This window comes from Xenopus laevis, chromosome 1L (assembly GCF_017654675.1).
Source record: "Xenopus laevis strain J_2021 chromosome 1L, Xenopus_laevis_v10.1, whole genome shotgun sequence".
NCBI classification, from domain to species: domain Eukaryota; kingdom Metazoa; phylum Chordata; class Amphibia; order Anura; family Pipidae; genus Xenopus; species Xenopus laevis.
The window spans coordinates 166321021-166337749 of record NC_054371.1 but is presented as its reverse complement, the minus strand read 5'-3'; the positions used below and the strand labels follow the sequence as shown (position 1 = coordinate 166337749).

The following is a 16729-nucleotide window of genomic DNA, read 5'->3' as shown; positions in this document are numbered from 1 at the left end:
CTTGTCTGTGATTTGCAAGGGAGTTTGCAAGCCCTGAGTTTGTATCTGTGACCCTAAACTTGTGTTGTTCTTATGGTTCTTTGTTTCTTTTTTATCCCAGTGTCTTTCCTTGCCTGTCTGTCTGCCTTTATATTGCGAATATTTATGGCTTCTTGTCTGTGTGTCTGAGGCCTTTTGTAATCTGGTCTTCCTGGCCTCTTTGTACCCAGCAGTGACAGGCCAATAGGTACTGGTGCTAGAGGTAAGAATCTCTTGCTCCTGCTCCCTTCATTTTCCTACATGTTCTCTGCAATAGCGCCACCCACCTCTTGCATACTTGCAGCCCACTCTGCTTGCTGTCTCCTGCTGCCCTGACTCTGCCCCTGTTTTACTCAGTGGCTCATTCTTTTTTTTTTTTTTAAGGGTAGGGAATTGCACCCACTGCCATTATACCCTTGGAGTGTCCCTTTCAAGCCTACACCTAGTTCATGTTATAGTATTTAAATAGTTATTAAAGAAAAAAAATCAGAAGTCGATATAATAAATGAGCTCACTTTATATTTACTGGAAAAACTTAAGCACAAGTATTGCAGAGGGAATTAATTCCCAATAGTATGGCTTAACTTCTGCTATATGATTTGGAGACACATTGCCTGTTAGATGTGCTATTGTAACGGTCACACTGATCTGGCTCTGAAAGAATCAAATCAAAGAAACTTTAAGCTTAAGCAATGCTTTCCTTTATATATTTCTAGGTTTTGGAACATATGATAACTATTATTCTTGGCCAATGACATGGTAAGTTGATTCAGGAAGAGCGATATAAAGAAAAATGTTGGTGTGCATTTAGGACAATCAAAAAACAACTGAAGTGTGAGTCAGGTGTCCTGTTAGCCAGAATACCTGTCCTACAACTCCCAGCAACCCAGTTCAGACCGCCATCAACAGTGCTGGTGATAGCTTAACACTAGTGCCCCATAGCTTAAAACATAACTTTTAATAACTTATTAGTTAAAAACCACACACACCCTTAGTGTGCCACACTTCCCACGACCAAACAAAACCCACTGCATTAACTACGTCAGTGCTGGACTGTGTCCTTAAAAACATTCAATTAAATTGCCCAGGTGGACGAGTGGATGGTCTCGTGCCAACTTGCAGCGTGACCAGATTCACCAAAGTGTTCCTAATAGGAAAGTCTACCCCAATCAGGACTGTAACCCCCTCCCTTCCATTTTTCCAGGAGTACCTGCCTATCTACGTAGGGAGCGGTCAGAGCTACTCTCACCACCGTCCACCTATGCTGCCCTACGCGTTTCGCCGACTCAGCGGCTTCTTCAGGGCCATAGGTGCATTTAGGACAGACAGAGAAACCCTGTTAAAAAAAAATAGAAAATAGTGAGTAGAGGAATAAAATATCCTTTATTACAAGATTTAGAAGACAGTACACTAAAATAGTACAAGTAATAAAAACACGTTTGCCTAATTTATATCATGACGGGGATTCTTTTGAGACCTTGACAGCCACATAGCTAGGGGAGCATATACACATGATGATATGTTGTTCCCAAGTTTATTTATGGATACAATTTCTGTGCAACCTCTTTTGTGGCAACAGGTTCTGTGTCACTTGTGAATACCTTGTAGTCTCAAAAGTATTCCAGCCAACAATAGCAAATAAAATATTTAAATAATATATTAATTGCAGTAGTACAGTGGGTATTTATCTGGCGACATATAAAAACTGTAAAAACACTGTTTATTTGCTGCACTATGCCAGCTCTGATGGTTGATAAAATGAATGTTAATAGACACTTTGCAGAATATATGAACAGCGAGATAAAAATATTTTCAGTGCAGGCAGTAGGGGTGCAGGATGTTCTTAGGCTCCCATGTATAATTCTCAGATTTAGCATTCTGTGGAATGTGAACTGGTACCAGTCAAATGTAATGTATGTCTTGTTGTGCTGTCTCTACAATATTCCTCAGCCTCCATTTTCTAGAACATTTTTGAATGTTTATAAGACCCTTGTGAAGGTTTATGTACCACAGTGAGTGCAAATGTTAGCCCTTTATTAAGCAAAGCATTTTTGTTGAAGGTGTCTACAAATAGTAAAGTCTAAATCATTCTGTACAGTGGGCAGGGCCGGATTCGGGCGCCCCTAGGCCACACAGTCCGATCGCCCAACCACGTGGTCCTATCGCCCGCAGACACACGTAAGGGCCTAAGAACGGGGGACACAGGGGTCCCCATAATGTGACTGGGCTGCATGCCACCCCTAATTTTTTGCAGCCCTAAGCCCGGGCCTGATAGTGGTGTCCATCACCATTTTGTTCTGCTGCATTGCATGGGAGGAAAATGGCAATTGCATTTGAAATTGCATTTTGCACACTGCATCAAGGTAAGTGAATGCACTCTAGTTTCATGATTAATTTCAGCCTAAAACATCAAATCAAAGTTTATTTTTTATTTTTCCAAAATTCCTGTTTTTTTTTCCTTTTGGTTTTGATTTTGCCATGAAATTTACATCAAAAGGCAAGAATTGTGTTTGGACACAAATGCCTTTAATGAATGGTATTAATATGCGCAGCCTGTATGAGAACATTTCATTGAGACCAAATATGCACTTGCAGTGTTAATTTCTACTTTAAAGGAGTTGTTCACCTTCAAACAACTAGTTGTTTTCTGATAGATCACCATAAAAAGTGACTTTTTACAATTACTTTTTATTTTCTATGTGTGACCATTTTTCTAATATTGAAGTGTAAAGTGTCTTTTTTCACCTTCTAAAGCAGCTCTGGGAGGAGGGGTCTTCGACCCTGTAAATTGTTCTAAATTGATACATTTAGTTGATACATTTCTTATCTTTGTCCCTGCTGAGCAGAATCCCTGGGTTTCATTACAGGCAGCTGTTAGAATTGATACAATAGTTGCTAATACTCCAGAGAAGCTGCTGAGAAATGCATCAACTAAATGTCGCAAAATTATAACAGTTTAGAGTCTGCGCCTGAATTAATGAACTGTCACAGTGAAACACCACAGACAAGAACATTCAACTTCCCAGCCTGTCCTGTCTGCTTCCCAGCCTGTCCTGTCTGCTTCCCAGCCTGTCCTGTCCAGCCTGTCCTGTCCTGTCTGCTTCCCAGCCTGTCCTGTCTGCTTCCCAGCCTGTCCTGTCTGCTGTGCCGGCTTCCCAGCCTGTCCTGTCTGCTGTGCCGGCTTCCCAGCCTGTCCTGTCTGCTGTGCCGGCTTCCCAGCCTGTCCTGTCTGCTGTGCCGGCTTCCCAGCCTGTCCTGTCTGCTGTGCCGGCTTCCCAGCCTGTCCTGTCTGCTGTGCCGGCTTCCCAGCCTGTCCTGTCTGCTGTGCCGGCTTCCCAGCCTGTCCTGTCTGCTGTGCCGGCTTCCCAGCCTGTCCTGTCTGCTGTGCCGGCTTCCCAGCCTGTCCTGTCTGCTGTGCCGGCTTCCCAGCCTGTCCTGTCTGCTGTGCCGGCTTCCCAGCCTGTCCTGTCTGCTGTGCCAACTTCCCAGCCTGTCCTGTCTGCTGTGCCGGCTTCCCAGCCTGTCCTGTCTGCTGTGCCGGCTTCCCAGCCTGTCCTGTCTGCTGTGCCGGCTTCCCAGCCTGTCCTGTCTGCTGTGCCGGCTTCCCAGCCTGTGCTGTCTGCTGTGCCGGCTTCCCAGCCTGTCTTGTCTGCTGTGCCGGCTTCCCAGCCTGTCTTGTCTGCTGTGCCGGCTTCCCAGCCTGTCCTGTCTGCTGTGCCGGCTTCCCAGCCTGTCCTGTCTGCTGTGCCGACTTCTCAGCAGCTGCCTCCAGTGTCGGTTCCCCAGCAGCTGCCTCTTGTTCCAGTGCCGGTTCCCCAGCAGCTGCCTCTTGTTCCAGTGCTGGCTCCCCGAAAGCTGCCTCTTGTTCCAGTGCCGGCTCCCCGAAAGCTGCCTCTTGTTCCAGTGCCGGTCCTCCAGCAGCTGCCTCCTGTTCCAGTGCCGGTCCTCCAGCAGCTGCCTCCTGTTCCAGTGTTGGTCCTCCAGCAGCTGCCTCCTGCTCCAGTGCCGGCTCCCCGAAAGCAGTCTCTTGCTCCAGTGCCGGTCCCCCAGCAGCTGCCTCTTGTTCCAATGCCGGTCCCCCAGCAGCTGCCTCTTGTTCCAATGCCAGACCCCCAGCAGCTGCCTCCTGTGCCGGCTCCCCGAAAGCTGCCTGTTCCTGTGCCGATTTCTCAGCAGCTGCCTCCAGTGTCTGTTCTCCAGCAGCTGCCTCTTGTTCCAGTGCCGGTCCTCCAGCAGCTGCCTCCTGTTCCAGTGTTGGTCCTCCAGCAGCTGCCTCCTGCTCCAGTGCCGGCTCCCCGAAAGCAGTCTCTTGCTCCAGTGCCGGTCCCCCAGCAGCTGCCTCTTGTTCCAATGCCGGTCCCCCAGCAGCTGCCTCTTGTTCCAATGCCAGACCCCCAGCAGCTGCCTCCTGTGCCGGCTCCCCGAAAGCTGCCTGTTCCTGTGCCGGCTCCCCGAAAGCTGTCTCTGTCAATTTCCATGTCTCCCATTACGTTTTCAGCTCCAGTTCCTACAGTCCAGTCTGCAGCTCCTGTGCCAGCGGTCCTGTCTGCAGCTCCTGTGCCAGCGGTCCTGTCTGCAGCTCCTGTGCCAGCGGTCCCGCCTGCAGCTCCTGTGCCAGCGGTCCCGCCTGCAGCTCCTGTGCCAGCGGTCCCGCCTGCAGCTCCTGTGCCAGCGGTCCCGCCTGCAGCTCCTGTGCCAGCGGTCCCGCCTGCAGCTCCTGTGCCAGCGGTCCCGCCTGCAGCTCCTGTGCCAGCGGTCCCGTCTGCGGCTCCTGTGCCAGTGGTCCCGTTTGCAGCTCCTGTGCCAGCAGCCTTGCCGCTTCCAGCCTCTGTGCCAACAGCCTTGCTGGGTTCAGCCTGTGAGGACCTGTGTACCATGGCCTCTGGGCCCACGGACAAATCTACTTCAAGACCTGCCATTCCTGCTGCAGGATCTGATAGTTCTGGTGCTCCAGATTCTACCAGTCTTGTTGCTATTCGTGGTGGTCTTCCTGTTGTCCTGGGCAATCCGCCACCTGTAATGGGTGCCTCTGCTGGTCCGCCACCTGTAATGGGTGCCTCTGCTGGTCCGCCACCTGTAATGGGTGCCTCTGCTGGTCCGCCACCTGTAATGGGTGCCTCTGCTGGTCCGCCACCTGTAATGGGTGCCTCTGCTGGTCCGCCACCTGTAATGGGTGCCTCTGCTGGTCCGCCACCTGTAATGGGTGCCTCTGCTGGTCCGCCACCTGTAATGGGTGCCTCTGCTGGTCCGCCACCTGTAATGGGTGCCTCTGCTGGTCCGCCGCCTGTAATGGGTGCCTTGGCTGGTTCTTCTGCTATGCAGGCTGACTCTGGCCATCCATCTGATCTGGCTCCTGACTCTGGCGACTTCTCTGATCTGGCTCCTGACCCTGGCGGCTCTCCGGTACCTGAACCTGGTGACTTCTCTGATCTGGCTTCCGATCCTGGCGGCTCTCCAGCCTTTGACCCTGGCGGCTCTCCAGCCTTTGACCCTGGCAAAACTTTTGTCCCCATCTCCAGTCATTGGACTAAAAAGGATGGGGGTCTTTCGTTTGGGTCGCCCGGAGGTCGACCCTTAAGGAGGGGGTACTGTAAGGATCAGCCCGGGACTCGAACCTTTATTTCCCAGATTCTGGACATTGTGTGTTCTTTTGAGCCACTGGGGGCTCTTTGAGGCTGATCCTTAGTCTTGTGTTTCATGTACCTGTCAGTTTCTAGTGTGTTCCTCCCCATTCTCCACCCCACCTCGTTTACCCTCATGTGTTTCCCATTCCCAATTACCGTCCCTTTATTAACCCCGCCCTGAGCTTTGCTCAGGGCTGAGTCATTAATTGTAATCGTATCCTGTATCTGGTCGCTGTATCTTGTTCCTGTGATTCCTTACCTGTATCCCAAGCTCCTGGATTCCAAGCTCCTGTGTTGCCTTGTTCCAGCATTGTTTCCTTACCCTCACCTTCCTGGTAATTACCTTATTTTGAACTGTTCCTGTGTTATTTGCAAGCTCCAAGTAAACCTGCTTTATTTTCACCATGTCTGCCTCCCTTATCTATGGGTACACCCCTGGGCTTCCGCCATATCCTCTCCCAATGGAATGGCTATCCACTATCACAGCGGTTCCACGCTGTAACCCTTACATTATGTTATTGACCATGTAGCCTCTGCTGTGCCCTGTGAAAAACTTTGATTTGTATGATAAACTGCATTAGATAGTTTTTAATAAGCAATAACTGTGCATGTCTGTCTGAATTTCCTACTGTTTATTATTTGCTCTCTATGTTAACCATCACCAGTCTGTCAGTTGTTCCTACTGCTTGTATATCTGGAGCCTCTTGGCATCTGGTATTTCTGATCCATGCTGAACCCAGTTTAAGTTTTAGAGCCTTTCTTCCCAAATTCTAGATGTTACCTTATTCAGGGGTTTATCTGGGCCATTATAGAAGTTGCATCTCACTTAGCATTTGAGAAATAATTTATCCAAACGTTTCCTAACCCCCTCTAGTTGTACAAATCTTTTATTTTGCCTCTACCCTGAATCATGAACCTTGCAGGATAAATACAGTTTATTTCCTGCTGCCCCCTGCTTCTCTCTATAGTAAATACACCAATGCAACCTTCTGTAAGCTTCTGTTATGTATTACTGCATTAAATCAATGTTGAAAATCATCTCAACTTTTGTTTCAGTTCCTCACAGCAATACACCACTGTGCAAGAGCTGGATGGAGAATGCCATGTATTACAGTAATAATCTGCATCATCTTCTAGTAAGGCTCCTTTAATGGTTAAATAGCCAATATTATTTGGGGAATCTTTGGATCCCGAAAACCGATCAGGTACCCCATCTCCCTGGTGTTTGTTTGAGTCTGAATAGAAACGTAACAAGTATCTGGGGCGATTCCCTGCTTTCTGCTGGTACCAGTTCACATGGTAACCACTAATACTGGCACCACTGAGTGTGCATGAGATTCTCACTGTCTCTCCCAATTTCACTGATTCAGACACTGGTTGAGTTATAGAGACTTGGGCAGCCGAATCTGTAACACAGAAAGAGAAGTGTTAAAAACGTTAAATACAAAACAGACAAACTGTTATTAAAATGAAAGGAACCCCCAGCATCACCCAAGTGCTCTTACATGTACAGAGAGAGGTGAGAGAGAGGAGGAGGACAGCCCAGGACATGGTTCAGTACAGGATTGCTCTGCTACTATGGTACTGTATCTCCTATCAGGATCCCTATTAAATCCCTGCACAGATCTGACCCAGCCCTTGTATGTAAATGAGCTCACAGCTGCTAGTCACTTGCACCATTTGCTTCATTTACAACCAAACTATTTTATGGCATTTGGACAACAGTGATAAACAACATGCAGTCTTTAGTGGGCTTTACTTTTGTAAAGTAACACATGTTATATTTCATTTTCTAATATAATATAATATAATAAGCCTAATCTATGAAGTATGAGGCGTGGAACAAAGAAGAATTTTCAAATTTTCACCTTGCCTTGTGAGTTTCACCTCACTCACCATTATGCAGAGGGAAACTAGCTGCATGGCTACAGTACCATGAACACATAACAGAAAAGATCAGATCCTGCTGGTCCATCCTGAAGCACTATTTATAATCATTTGACCATGCACCCATAAGTGGACGATAAAAAGGCTGCACAGACATTTGATGAAATAGATAACGTATTTAGATGTACAAATCAATATATACTTGATATAGATGGGTTTACCTATATGAGGATGATTGAAAGAAGAACCACAAATAAGGTTACTGCAAGTAGTACATGAGGGGCACTTATAACACCCATTCTTTGGTGAAGACAACAACTTTTTGGGGTTCACTGATTGGTAAAAATGCACAGGGTCAGTCTTTACCAGTAAGTTTCTGAGACTCCTACCCCTCCTTTACGCAATGCATTGACAAACAGGGATTGTTTGTCTATATATTGCAATATATTTAAATTGGCCAGCTTAAATATATTGCAATTTATGGACAAGCAATCCCTGTTTTGTTTAAAGGGTAAGGCATTTTTAGTAGCTGTATGCACAAAATGTCTTAAATATATTGATAATGGGTTGAGTGCATAGGACCTCTTGTATTTGTCTATATTAGGGATGCACTGAATCCACTATTTGGGATTCGGCCGAATCCCCGAATCCTTGGTAAAAGATTTGGCCGAATACCGAACTGAATCCGAATCCTAATTTGTCTATGCAAATTAGGGACAGTACATGAAAAAGTGGAAAAAAATCTTTTTGTGATGAAAAGTCACGTTATTTCCCTACATGCCCCTAATTAAAATATGCAAATTAGGATTCTGATTCGGTTCAACCAGGAACAAGGATTCGGCCGAATCCAAATCCTGCTGAAAAAGGCAGAATCCTGGCCGAATCCTGTACCGAATCCTGGATTCGGTGCATCCCTAGTCTATATGTATTTTGTGGTCACAGCCTCCTAATGGTTTTAAAAAATAGTGGTGAGCACAACTTTCCCTTGTTTGTTATAGTTTATACAAGAGCAGTGACCAGCTCCATGTTGTAGCTCCCACCCCTCCCAGCTATAGTCAGGTGATCCCACTGGTGTCTAATAAAAGGGCAGCCAAGTTTGGGCGTTTTACTTTGAAAGCAGCTAGTAAGTTGCAGGTAAAACTTAGTCCCTTGGTGAAATATATAACAACGCAATAGAATTCTTAATGAATCAGATGCAATTTGAGTGTAGGACTGGCCAGATATGGGATGACTTTGACATAGTTGACCAGCTTTAATATATTGCAATGTATGGACAAACAAGCCTGGGGTATACCCATAGATGGCAGGACAGAATCTTCAAGCTTTAATAAACACAGTTTAAGAAAGAATAAACTTACAGAAAAGGTGCAAACCACCGTACAGGCAGTGATGAAGAAAACAACAGGAATCATAGTTAAAAACAGGCCAAGGTCAGAACTGGGGAATCCTCAGCAGTGGGAAGGAACAAAGCAAGCAGGAATCGTAGTCAGAACAGTCCAAGGTCAGAACCAGGGAATCCACAGCAGTTGGAAGGAATCAGGACACAGTATCAGGAATCAGGAACAAGGAACCAGGAACACAGGATCTAGGAACAGAGGTGCTTTGAACAAGGATGGCAAGCATGGGTCAGGGCTGGGCTTATAAAGTGGACATAAATGGAGATGGGAAACACATGAGGGTAACGAGATGGAAGGAGACAGACTGGGAACAGGCAGAATCAGGAACATATCATAACAGATCAGGACCAGCCCCAAGAGCCTCCAGTGGCTCACAAGGTAAGTACAAGTCCCAAACCACACATAAGAGTTTGAGTCCGGGCTGGTCCCAACATTAAGGCATTCAATTCACTGACCGTCGTCTGAAAAAGGTCCTTAGTGCCAGTCCACAACCGAATCAAATCGTCAATGAATCAAAATAGTCTGTACATATGTATACCATCTGTAGATAGAATGTTGGTCTGCTCGTAATTGGACATATATAATGCTGGTGCAACATTTGACCCTATACTCGTTCCACTAATTTGTAAGAAATGTGACTGTTCAAATTTAAAGGGATACTGTCAAGTGCTGCTCCAGCAGAATTCTGCACTGAAATCCATTTCTAAAAAAAGCAAACAGACTTTTTTATATTCAATTTTGAAATCTGACATGGGGCTAGACATATTGTCAATTTCCCAGCTGCCCCAATTCATGTGACTTGTGCTCTGATAAACTTCAATCACTCTTTACTGCTGTACTGCAAGTCGGAGTGATATCACCCCCTCCCCTTTCCCCCCCCCAGCAGCCAAACAAAAGAACAATGGGAAGGTAACCAGATAACAACTCCCTAACACAAGATAACAGCTGCCTGGTAGATCTAAGAACAGCACTCAATAGTAAAAACCCATGTCCCACTGAGACACATTCAGTTACATTGAGAAGGAAAAACAGCAGCCTGCCAGAAAGCATTTCTCTCCTAAAGTGCAGACACAAGTCACATGACCAGGGGCAGCTGGGAAATTTACAAAATGTCTAGCCCCATGTCAGATTTCAAAATTGAATATAAAAAAATCTGTTTGCTCTTTTGGGAAATGGATTTCAGAACAGAATTCTGCTGGAGCAGCACTATTAACTGATTCATTTTGAAAACAATTTTTTTTCCCATGACAGTATCCCTTTAAAGTAGTTTAGGTTCAAGCACAAATGATGTAAATGTGTCAGAAATTCTGTGTCCAGTCTTGTGTGATCAGGGTTGGACAGAAGAACATTTATGACCACATCAATACCCTCATCTGTCGGGATTACAGTATACAATGAAGAAACATCCATAGTCGCCAGTAATACCTAAGAGGCAATTTCTTAAGAAAATCACCTGTGTCTCTGATGTAAGTAGGAGTCTTAGCAACTGATTGCAGAAAATAATCCACGAAGATGGCCAAAGGTTGCAAAACCACGCTGGCACTTACTATAGGGCAACCCGGTGGAGATGTGCAGCTCTTATGTACTTTTTGAAGTGTGTAAATAATAGTCCCTCATGTTCTCTATCAGATAACCCGAAATAAACCCCATCTGTATAGTATTTTACATTTGTATGTCAGGGTTGGGTCAGTGGGTAATTGTAGGTATACACTGCTGTCTGACAATTGTCTGAAAATCTCAATGTGGTAATCTCTATGGTACCAGTATTAAATGTATGTTTGCAAATGCAAGGAGTCTGACTGGTAAAATGGGAGAGCTGGAGGTGCTGGTAGGAAAATTTCATGTGATGGTTGTGGCCGAAACATGGCTGAATGAGTCGCATGACTGGACAGTTAATATCAGTGGCTATACTTTGTTTCAGAGGGACAGAGGCAATAGAAAAGGAGGAGGGGTATGTGTGTTTGTTAGGCAGGATTTAAAAGCTAACGGCAAAACGCGTTGGGCTTGTGGCATAGGTGGACGGTGGGCGACTAGCTCCCACTTGTTCCCTACGTAGTTAGGTAGGAAATTCCATCTGGGGAACAATTGGAAGGGAGGGTTCTGGGACTGCTACTCGCATCCATGTTTAAAACTTACTGCAGCAAACATACTGTTATTTGCAGTGTTTTAATGTGCTGCTAGCTCACCATTCTACCTGTAGCCTGGTTTTTAATTTGTTTTTTAGGGACACTGTCCCGGTCTTCATCACTTTCACTATGAAGTCGGTTGTTATTCAGTTTGTTGGTGGCGTGTGTGTTTTATCTACTTGGATTAAAAGTTACGTTTTAATTTTAATCGTTTTGCATTACGTCTGAACTGGTTAGCTTTTAGTCAACAGGGCTCTTCAGGTTTCTGACTTGGCCCAATTGGCTTTGGGTATTTTTGGTTTAGTTATATATGTTCTTCAATGAACACTAACCTGCAGACTAACTCGACTTTGAATGAATTTATACTCATATCAGGGTAAGGATTTAAAAGCTTATATAAAGGAGGAGGTTATGTTAGAAAATGAGGGGGCAGAAGTCTTATGGGTGGAGATTCCAGCAAATTAATTGTAGGAGTATGCTATAGACCCCCTAATGTAAGTGAGGAGGCTAAGCTCCTGATGCAAATAGAAAAGGCTGCTAGTTTGGGTAAAGTTATGATAATGGGCGATTTTATTTCCCAGATATTGACTGGAGCAACAGCACTGCTAGATCAGTTAATGGGAACAAGTTTATAAACTTGTTGCATGACAATTTTATGGCACAGGTTGTTGAGGAGCCTACCAGAAAATTTTTTATTCTGGATCTAGTGATCTCAAATGACCCAGTAAATGTGCAAGTCATTGAACCCCTGGTTAATAGTGACCACAATGTTATATCATTTAATGTCTGGTGCAAAAAAACAAATATATACTGGGGCAACAAAAACCATGAATTTTGGAAAAGCTAATTTTAGTGCCTTGAGGGCTGCCCTACAGAGTTTTGATTGGGGCATTAAGTTTTCAGCTAAAAACACAGAACAGAAATGGTTGTCATTTAAATCATTACTGTTCTCAATTTATTTCCCTAAGGAGTAAATGTAGAAGCTCGAAGAATCATCCTGTGTGGCTTAATCCTGTTGGGACAGAAGCTGCATTTAATGAATATAAACACTATAATAAATGTTGTAAATCAGCAATCAGGAAGGCAAAGAAAGAAAATTAAGAGTTAATTGCGGTGGAGGTGAAAACTAACCCTAAAAAGTTTTTTAAATATATTAATAGTAAAAAGATGCAGGTTGAGAGTGTTGCTCCATTAAATAATGGTACCAGTATGGTTGTAACAGATACAGAAAAGGCAAATGTGTTAAATCAGTTCTTTTCTTCAGTGTATACAATTGAGGAGTCTGGGTTCACAGGCTCATTTTATAGCTGCACTAATGGCTCAGCTCAATCTAGTCAGTGGCTGACTCAGGATATCACAAACAAGGGAAAGTTGTGCTCACCACTAATTTTTAAAAACATTAGGGGAGCAATGAGGCTGTGACCACAAAATACATATAGTCAACTACAAGAGTCCTCAGCACTCAACCCATTATCAATATATTTAAGACAGAGACATTTTGTGCATACTGCTACTGAAAAATGCCTTACCCTTTAAACAAAACAGGGATTGTTTGTCCATATATTGCAATATATTTAAGCTGGCCAACTACGTCAAAGTCATCCCATATCTGGCCAGTCCTATGCTCAATTTTCATCTGATTCATTAAGAATTCAATTGCTTAATTATACATTTTACAAAGGGACTAAGATTTACCTGCAACTTACTTGCTGCTTTCAAAGTAAAACTCCCAAACGTGGCTGCCCTTTTATTAGACACCAGTGGGATCACCTGACTATAGTTGGAAGGGGTGGGAGCTACAACAAGGAGCTGGTCACTGCTCCTGTATAACTATAACAAACAAGGGAAAGTTGTGCTCACTACTAATTTTTAAAAACATTAGGCGGGGGTGCAAAAAGGCTGTGACCACAAAATACATATAGAAAATTACAAGAGTTTTCTGCACTCAACCCATTATCAATATATTGATATATATTGATAATGGGTTGAGTGCAGAGGACCTCTTGTATTTGACTCAGGAAATGATTCATAAAGCTTTAATAAAAATGAATGTAAACAAGGCTCCAGGGCCTGATGGCATACACCCCCGGGTTCTAAGAGAGCTTAGTTCAGTTTTAGACCAGCCCAGCCCCTATTTCTGATTTTCTCAGATTCACTTTCATCTGGTATGGTGCCTATGGATTGGAGAAAAGCTGATGTTATTCCAATATTTAAAAAGGGATTACGATCTCAGCCTGGCAATTATAGGCCAGTACGTTTGACATCTGTGGTGGGCATATTATTTGAAGGCTTGTTAAGGGATCACATTCAAAATTTTGTCCTAGTCAATGACATTATGGGCAGCATGTCATTATGAAGAATAGGTCATGTCAAACAAATTTGATTGCTTTTTATGATGAGGTAAGTAAGGTGCTGGACAGTGAGGACAGTCACAGGAGGAGGGGGTCATTCTTCCACTATATAGAGCACCTGTAAGGCCCCATCTAGAATATGCCGTACAGTTTTCGTCTCCATCACTCAAACAGGACATTATTGTATTAGAGAGGGTACAGAGAAGGGCAACTAAACTGGTAAAAGGTATTGAAAATCTTAGCTATGAGGAAAGACTGGCCAAATTGGGGATGTTCACGCTGGAGAAGAGGCGCTTAAGGGGTGATATGATGACTATGTATAAATATATAAGGGGATCATATAATAATCTCTCTAATGCTTTATTTACCAGTAGGTCTTTCCAGCTGACACAAGGTCACCCATTCCGATTAGAAGAAAAGAGGTTCCGCCTAAATATTCGGAAGGGGTTTTTTACAGTGAGAGCTGTGAAGATGTGGAATTCTCTCCCTAAATCAGTTGTACAGGCTGATACATTAGATAGCTTTAAGAAGGGGTTGGATTGCTTTTTAGCAAGTGAGGGAATACAGGGATATGTTAGATAGCTCATAGTACAAGTTGATCCAGGGACTAGTCCGATTGCCATTTTGGAGTCGGGAAGGAATTTTTCCCCAACTGAGGCAAATTGGAGAGGCTTCAGATGGATTTTTTGCCTTCCTCTGGATCAACTGGCAGTTAGGCAGATTAAAGGAGAAGGAAAGCTACAGAGGTGTTTTATTGCCAATAGATTAGCTGCAATAGCACAAGCTAGAATGCTATATTTATTCTGTAGAATGTTTTACCATACCTGAGTAAAAAGCTCTAGAAACTCTGTTTGTTGAGGATAGGAGCTACAGTATTAACATGGTGTGACATCACTTCCTGCCTGAGTCTCTCCCTGCTCTGGGATCAGATTACAGCAGAGAAGGGAGGGGGGGGGGGGAGAAAGAGGAGCAAACTGAGCATGCTCTTGCCCAGGTCAATGAGGTTTAATCTGAAGGCAGGAAGTCTTATACAGAAGCCCATGTGTACACAATAGAAGGAAAGGAATGCAGTGTTTCTTTTGACAGGGGACTCAGAGCAGCACTTCTTTGGGGGTTTACTGGTATATTTAGATGGACCTTTCTGATAAGGCTTACTTAGTTTTAACCTTTCCTTCTCCTTTAAAAAAACTAAAAGGTTGAACTTGATGGACGTGTGTCTTTTTTCAACCTTACTTACTATGTTACTATAATTTTGTAACACCATTGTCCCACCTTTGTCCGCAGGACTGATAACAATATTCAGATTATTAGCCAGGCCGCATACAGCCTCCCTTTCTGTGTGAAATTAGGAAACAATTTATGCGCAGAAGTCTCTTTGTATTTAATTAATCAACAGTCGTGTGAAGGCTTCTATAGCTTTAGGAGTGTTTGTGAGTTCGAAATTGCTTCTCAGTTTAAATTTATCTGGGTACTAAGAACCTGAAAATGCTCTTTAATTTTTTAGCGTCCCCTGGAAACTGTGCATATCAATCATAATGTCCAGAGATTTTGAATGAAATGTAGAAAAGAAGGACAAAAAATAGACTCTTAAGTCTGTTTGGCCTTAATGAATTGGTGTCACATACTACATGCGCCTTGATTTGTAACCTTAGCCTGCATCCTTGAGCTATTATAACCATGTTTTTTATGCTAAGATTGATTTGAGGGATGGACATTATGGTAAGGAAGTACCATTATTTTTACTGATAATGATTCCATTGATATAGATTATTTGGGGCAGGTTTACTAAAGGGCGAAGTGGCCGTCGCTAGTGAAAATTCTCCAGAAATTCCATCCGCAGGGACATTGGTAATTTACTAACAGGGGTAGATGAAAATTCACTAGCGAAAAAGACCAGCACTAGCGTAGTTTCGAGCCCTGTAGCCAGGCAGATTTTTGCTCAGAGGAACGATCGTTACTCCGCATATTCAGTAAAATGTGAATTTTACAGAACCCTTACCTCTTTCGCCAGAGTTTCCTTCACCACTTTAGACCTTGCAAACTGATAAAACAAAGTTACATCCTCCTCAATCTTATATCAGTGACATCATGCCAAAGTCATAAAAGTTTTTTCATATTTTAAAGCGGTATTGCCTTCAAAAGTTCTAACTACTAAAAGATTTTTATGCTTACATTTTTTTCCAATCATTTGAGCGGCATGCCACATTTGTTTTAGGGTGGGCTCATGTCTAGGGCATTAGAGGATCTATTTAGTCTTTATTTTGCTTCCTTGGACATGTGTAATAATAAGTGGCCACTTCAAGTATTTGCAGCAACATCTCTAATAAAGACATATATATAACCTATATGTACCGGCCCTATTCAAATTGACCCAAGCGTAAGAGTACTAACAAAGTTTCGCTAGGAAGAAATGAACGTTAGTGAAAGTTCACTATGAAATGCTCACTGACGAATTAACTCTAGCGAAACTTTGCCAGCGTTTGGCTGCAGAGACGCAACTTCACATTTTAGTGAATTAGCGTAGTGCAGGGCCGGGCCAAGGTAGTTTGGCACCCTAGGCAAGGGCTTCAATCAGCGCCCCCCCCCATCCTGCATTACCATTTCCCACCATATCATTGTTTTTTTTAAATTAAGCTTACAACATATTAAATCACATTTTAACATATCCACAACAAGCCATAAATATTACCCCCAAGATTGCCCCATCTGTACGTGTGCCAGCAGCTATTGCCCATTAGCCATAAATATTGCCCCCAAGATTGCCCCATCTGTACCTGTGCCAGCAGCCATTGCCCATTAGTCATCAATATTGCCCCCAAACCCCCCATCTTTACCTGTACCAGCAGCCATTGCCCATTAGCCATCAACAACATTGCCCTCAAGGTCCAAGCCCCCCATCTGTACCTGTGCCAGCCGTCATTGCCCATTAGCCACAAATATTCCCCCCAATATTGCCAACATGATCTGTAGCTGTGCCAGCAGCCATTGCCTATTTAGCCAGCATCAGTATTGCCCCCAACCAAGGCCCCCAAGGCAGCCCCCCCATCTCTACCAGCAGCCTGCCCATAATGGCCCCCAAGGCAGCCCCCCCACAGTACCAGCAGCCAGCCCATCATCATGGCCCCCAACCCCAAGGCGGCCCCCCCATCTCTACTTCCTATGTGCCAACTGCCAGCAAGTGCCAACACCCCAAGATCTCTGTACCTGACTACCTGTGCCAGCAGCAGCCCAGCAAGCGACTAGGAAGTACTAGGAACGGAAGTTAGTAAGTTACTACGTTTTTACTACTACCACAGCCAGCCCCAGAAAGCCAGCAGTACTACGTG

The 16729-nt window shown here is 44.2% G+C and overlaps 2 protein-coding genes and 1 gene segment (V, D, J or C); all 3 read right to left on the bottom strand.

The window, feature by feature from the left end:
* Positions 1–16729, bottom strand: part of XB5865341.S (uncharacterized XB5865341 S homeolog) — a 250518-nt gene that overhangs the window by 74652 nt on the left and 159137 nt on the right. The window lies entirely within an intron of this gene.
* The window catches only part of LOC108705958 (immunoglobulin lambda variable 5-39), a 218055-nt gene that overhangs the window by 68377 nt on the left and 132949 nt on the right, over positions 1–16729 (bottom strand). Inside the window, exons 1-2 of one of the 6 annotated variants that reach the window (XM_041566806.1) lie at positions 7148–7246; positions 6727–7048 (exon numbers count right to left, since the gene is read on the bottom strand). The exons of the other annotated variants lie outside the window; for them this stretch is intronic. Coding sequence (XP_041422740.1) covers positions 6727–7048; positions 7148–7193 — 368 coding nt within the window. The 5' untranslated portion in view covers positions 7194–7246. Of the gene's footprint in view, positions 1–6726; positions 7049–7147; positions 7247–16729 lie in introns of those variants that run through there. 6 annotated transcript variants of the gene reach the window in all.
* Positions 1–16729, bottom strand: part of LOC108695663 — a 90467-nt gene that overhangs the window by 71568 nt on the left and 2170 nt on the right.